General features: G+C 36.1%; 1 protein-coding gene across 3 annotated transcripts; it reads left to right on the top strand.

The window, feature by feature from the left end:
* Positions 1–522: 522 nt before the first annotated feature.
* LOC112024570 (F-box/kelch-repeat protein At3g06240) lies at positions 523–4911 on the top strand. Of its 3 annotated transcripts, none has more exons than XM_065773000.1 (2): positions 523–734; positions 1224–4911. In XM_065773000.1, the coding sequence occupies exons 1-2, from the start codon at positions 634–636 to the stop codon at positions 1777–1779; spliced, it is 657 nt and encodes a 218-aa protein (XP_065629072.1). In that variant the 5' UTR covers positions 523–633; the 3' UTR covers positions 1780–4911. The 3 variants fall into 3 exon arrangements, with proteins under 3 accessions (XP_065629072.1, XP_065629075.1, XP_065629068.1); XM_065773003.1 differs by having other exon boundaries at positions 1204–4911; XM_065772996.1 differs by having other exon boundaries at positions 943–4911.
* Positions 4912–5173: the final 262 nt, after the last annotated feature.

The raw sequence follows: 5173 nt of genomic DNA, 5'->3' as shown, positions 1-5173 counted from the left end.
CTCAATGCACAAAATTGAACATGTGGGAAATGAATCAACAAAATGAACTAGGTAGAGTTAAAGCAAATGACTACAACTCCCATGACTCAAATGAAGTCACTAAGAGTCATGATTCATAGTCTAGCCTCAATTGTCCAATGACATTACATAATGTCTAGAATTATTAAAGAGAAATATATTCTTAGCTCATCAAATGGAAGTCATTGAGGTCACAAAATATTTTCTTAGCTCATCTATGAATAAATTTCTGAATCCTTACCAAGCAAAAATGTGAGGGATAATTCTGCAAGCACAGTCTCTAAAACCTTTTAAATTTTGATAAAGTTTCTGCTGCCATGTCCAATTATATGCCTCTAGCTGCTTACTCTTAATCCACATATAACAAGGAAAGAGCTTGTTTTTCTTGGCCATTTAATTTTTACAATGCTTGTGTCAAAAAATATATCATTGGGCTTTTGGGCAAGGCCTAACCGCTTAGGCCCAGGACACCACAGTTCAAATGCCATAGATTCACTTATCCTTATCATATCTTCATCCTCCCCCTCCTTATGTATGACAACATAGCAACATACAGGGGAAAGAGACAGAAAAAATCCTAAAACCCTAAACTTGGTCCCTTCGTGAATCTTCCTGATGTTTCAGAACACTACAACAACAACGCGTGAGCTTCTTCCAGAAGACGTCGTGGAAGACATCCTGGGTCAGCTACCAGTGAAATCCTTAACCCGCTTCAGGTGCGTTTCTAAATCTTGTGACTCCATCATCACTGACCCCACTTTCATTACCAAACACTTGAAACTCAGCCTTAAGCAATCCGAATCATTAATATCCACAAACACTCACAGTGGGTATTTGCTATATACTACAAAGGATAAGAATAGTTTATCATCTTCTAAACAATTGTGTACTGTTGTTTGCAACAACGACCGCACTTTGACCCAGGTTTCTAGGTTTGAAATGCCCTCGCATTTTGACGAATGCGACATAGTTGGTTTCTGTAATGGCTTGTTCTGCCTAGCTAATTATGATAAAAAACTTTGTCACATTATTTATCTGTGGAACCCAAGTATTAGAATGTTTAAGAAGCTTCTAGCTACTCCCTCTACTGGCGAGGGAGACACCTGCGTTATTGGACTTGCTTATAATTTTCAAAACAATGACTTCAAGATTCTTAGACTTGTGTCTTTTATTGTGGGACAAGAGGCTGAAGCCGAGATTTACAGCTTGAGTACAGATTCGTGGAGAAAGGTTGTAATATCGATGGAGTCCTTAAGAGGGTATGAACCCAAGTTTGGAACTATTGATGAGGGTATATTTTTTAATGGAGCTTTGCACGCTGTAGCAACCACTAGTCGCCACTGTTTCATTCTGTCCTTTAACGTCAATGATGAGAGCTTCCGTGAGATGATGTTGCCTCCTGATCTCTTAGACTTGGATGGTGTATGTTGTACTGAACTTGCAGTGTTCAAGGGATCCCTGGCTGTTTTCATTTACACTGATGATCTTTCGGATGTCTTCTGTCACATATGGGTTATGGAGGAGTATGGTGTGGCCGAGTCTTGGATTGAAAAATATATGGTACCAATGATTTTGAATAGTCATTTCTATTGTAATGGCTGCACTGATAATGGTGAACTTCTGATTAAGACTGCCACTGGGCTGGTTTCAATTGACCCTGAGAGTCGAAATCAAAACATTCTTGCAATTGAAGATGCTGATTGGGTGGGTTGCACAGCTAATTCAATGGAGAGCTTGATTTTACTCGATGGTGGTAAGTAAATGTGAAAATTCACTTTAGCTATTCTATCACTCTCAGTTTTGCCACCATCATTGTGAAAATTAACTTTAGCCAGTATTGCTTAATTTGTATATAACTTTAGCTAATTAGCTAGTACATATGATCCTGAAACTAAGGTTGTAAATGTTTCCTTCCTCGAGTTTAAGAAATTTCTCAATATGAATGGAAGTTAGCTAAATTACATTTGAGGAATGATCAAATGGGGATTTCAGATGGCTAAGCCATTCTGTTCTATTGTGCTTTTGCTATTGACCATACCAAAACCCTTTAGTCTAAGTGGCCCGCTTAGCAATATTTAGTTCCATGGCTATTTGTGATAGAATATAGTTGTCACTTGTTCTCAAGTCCAACAACTAGCAATAGCTGAAATTTTGCTTCCTTTCAAATGTTTAAAACAATGGAATCCTAATTGACCATAAGTTAACAGTAGCAAAAACCAAAATTACGTTAATATTACTAGTAGGTGTTGATGTAACAATGAAGTAGGACAAATTTGAAGTACCTCCAATATGCATGTGTTGGACTTTAGATAGAAAATTGGCCTCTCGTTTGAAGTATCTCTCATGGCTGGAAATGTATCCAATACGGTCTCCAAAGAGTATCTAGAGATTAAAAAATATTTTAAATTTTGGACACAGTCTGATATGTTGTGGATGCGATCAAAGACACGGCCTTGATACGATCTTGATGCGGGAGTTGCTTAAATTGGGGAAAAAAAACTAGTTGGTTTCACTTTGAACGAGTCAAAACCCTTCTCTTGTTTTTCAGTAGACTCTCTCTCTCTCTCTCTTAGACACACACACATACACTTTGATCTTATACCTACTCATCAATTGATCATGATTTCCTGGTCATGGGGGTTGATGAATATTGTTTTTAGGAGTTGCCATTTATCCGTATGCTTATTTTATCTTGTGTTGGTATTGATGCTTCCTTAGATTAATTTGAATGATGGTGCTAATTGTCATCAAGTTTTGTATGGGAGAATATTGCCTTTAAATTCTACTCCTGCACCCTAAATTACCTATTAACAATAGAAAAAAAGGGAAGGAATTGACCAAAGTTAGAGAATTGAATATGGTGATTCAAGGCTCTTATCCCTGATAAAGGAGTTACCTTGATGCAGAATGTTGCTGTAGTGTTATGCTAAGAAGCTTAATACTTAGGCTTTATATTAATTAAAAATAGGTAATGGAGATCTCAGGGTTTATTTTTTATAATTTAAGTTAGTTTTAGATCCAAGGGGGAGGGGAAAGAATGTCAAAATTTTGATTGGAAGGTTGTTTTTTTTGAAAAAAACATATCTTTGCTTCATCACTTTGTGACATTGAAGGATAAAAACTTAAAGTCCCCCGGGCCCCAAGATTTTAAGTGTTGGAATGTCCAGGTGTAGGGCTCAAGCATCTTAAACTGTAGGCTATATTTCATGGATGAGATTAAAACATAAAAATATGGTCAAGCTAACATCATGTCTCACATCTGGTTTCATTACTCTTCTATGAGGTTTATGCATAAGGCTTGCCATTTGCGAGATTAATTAAAAAAAGAGTTGTTATTAAGAAAGAGTATTTCAAGCTAATAGCTCCTACTTTTCATAACTTGTTCCAATTATTCTCAAAGATTTTTTTTTTTTTTTTTTTGATAGGTAATAGATATCTTCATTAAAAAAAGTACATCATGTTCATGATGATGAACAAAATGTACTAGAAACAAATACAAACAAATCAAACAGAGATAGAATGCACGAAATCAAAAATGAAAATACATTATGTAAAACCCCAAGCACGAGACCACCCAAATAATGTCCCAACTAGCAAAGACTTCAAAGAATCTGCAGATTTCTCAATGTCCTCAAAAGTGCGGGTATTTCGTTCCCTCCAAATTAGCCACATCAAACAGGCTGGAACCATATTCCAGACCGAAGAAGAGTGTAACCCCAGATAATTCTCCCATGCAAAAAGAAGAGAAACAACCGTCATTTGCATCACCCACTACAAACCAAACATCAAAAACACTTCACTCCATAAGGCGCGTGTGAACTTGCAATGAAGTAAAAGATGATCCACTGTTTCTCAAAGATTGTATTAATGTTAGTATTAATAATTAGAGTTCCTGCTCACATGCTATTTTTACTTGTGTTGAATCCCGATGCAAGTTAAATACTATCCATGCTTGAGAATTATAGATGATTGGGTCATTAATTGCTATTTGCTCTTTTTTGGTGCATGAGTCAAATTTTGTTCTATTAGAGGACTGAAAATGTAGATTTATAAAATATGAAAACACAGGGCTTTTCTAGCCTAGTAAGCAGGCATTTTGTGAAGTTATTAACTTCAGCATTTGATAATGAACTTGTTACTAAGAATGTCAGAATGTATAACAAAATTCTTCCAAACACTATTTTTTCCTACTGAGCTAGGAATGTGCTTTGTGCCACGCCGCTTCAGAGAGTGAAACCAAGGAAAAGCCTTCAGATCATCCATCTTTGGTACATGGATACTCTTTCCTGCCTGACTAGAAAAACTTGGTTGGCCTACTTTCAAACAGCTTTGGTCTTTTTAGTTAGTTGTTTGTTAAAACAGAATCAGAGCCTAGTTAGATGTCTTTGGTTCAAATTATGTGAACTCTCTATTAGGGCTGTCTTTTGATCTATCTTTGGAAGACTCATAATTCGGTGTCGGTTGTTAGGCAGGCCTGCCAGGAAGGGGGTGTGTTACGTTACCCTAATTAGCATATATTTTGTACCCAGTTCCTTACTCTTGTGTATTTTGGATTGGATGCTTAAACAAACCAAACAAACTGTAAATACCTCTGTTTCTTTATTATTTCTATGCCACAAAGTAGAGCAAGGCAGATGGTTTAAGCACGTGCAAAACAAGCAAAAATCTTCTTGATCTAGCTAGTTCAAAGCAACAAAAGTCAACTAGGTGCAGCAGGGCCAGGTTTAAAGCAAGCTGGTAATATTAGTAGATCACTTTCACAGCTTGGGTATGATCAAACATATCTTCTATCTTGTCTTTAATGGAAGGCGCATTTTTGGTTTAATTTACTAATTGGTCAATATTGCTGTATGTACAAACCCGCCAAAAAAATATATGATCAATTAGGCTTAATATGGCATATTTGAGTTCTCAATTTGATGTCATCATGATTGATCCATCCACCTTCAAAATTATTTCAGCAATCCTATTGATTCAAACTAGGTGGGTTAATTTCTTTCCTTTTTTGTTGATTATTGAATTTTAGGGTGGTTTCCTATAATTGAATGCTACAATGAAGGAGATGAGATGTCAAAGGAATGCAAAATAATGGAGAAGGAAGATTATTGATTTCTAATAATATAAAATTTTGAAAACAAAAATGAAATAGTGGAGA

Source organism: Quercus suber, unplaced genomic scaffold, assembly GCF_002906115.3.
Source record: "Quercus suber isolate HL8 unplaced genomic scaffold, Cork oak 2.0 scaffold_6, whole genome shotgun sequence".
NCBI lineage: Eukaryota > Viridiplantae > Streptophyta > Magnoliopsida > Fagales > Fagaceae > Quercus > Quercus suber.
This window is presented reverse-complemented; position numbering and strand designations above follow the sequence as displayed.

What these genes read in the sequence shown, in the direction of transcription:
- LOC112024570 (XM_065772996.1), top strand. Translation starts at nt 958, where the DNA reads ATGCCCTCGCATTTTGACGAATGCGACATAGTTGGTTTCTGTAATGGC.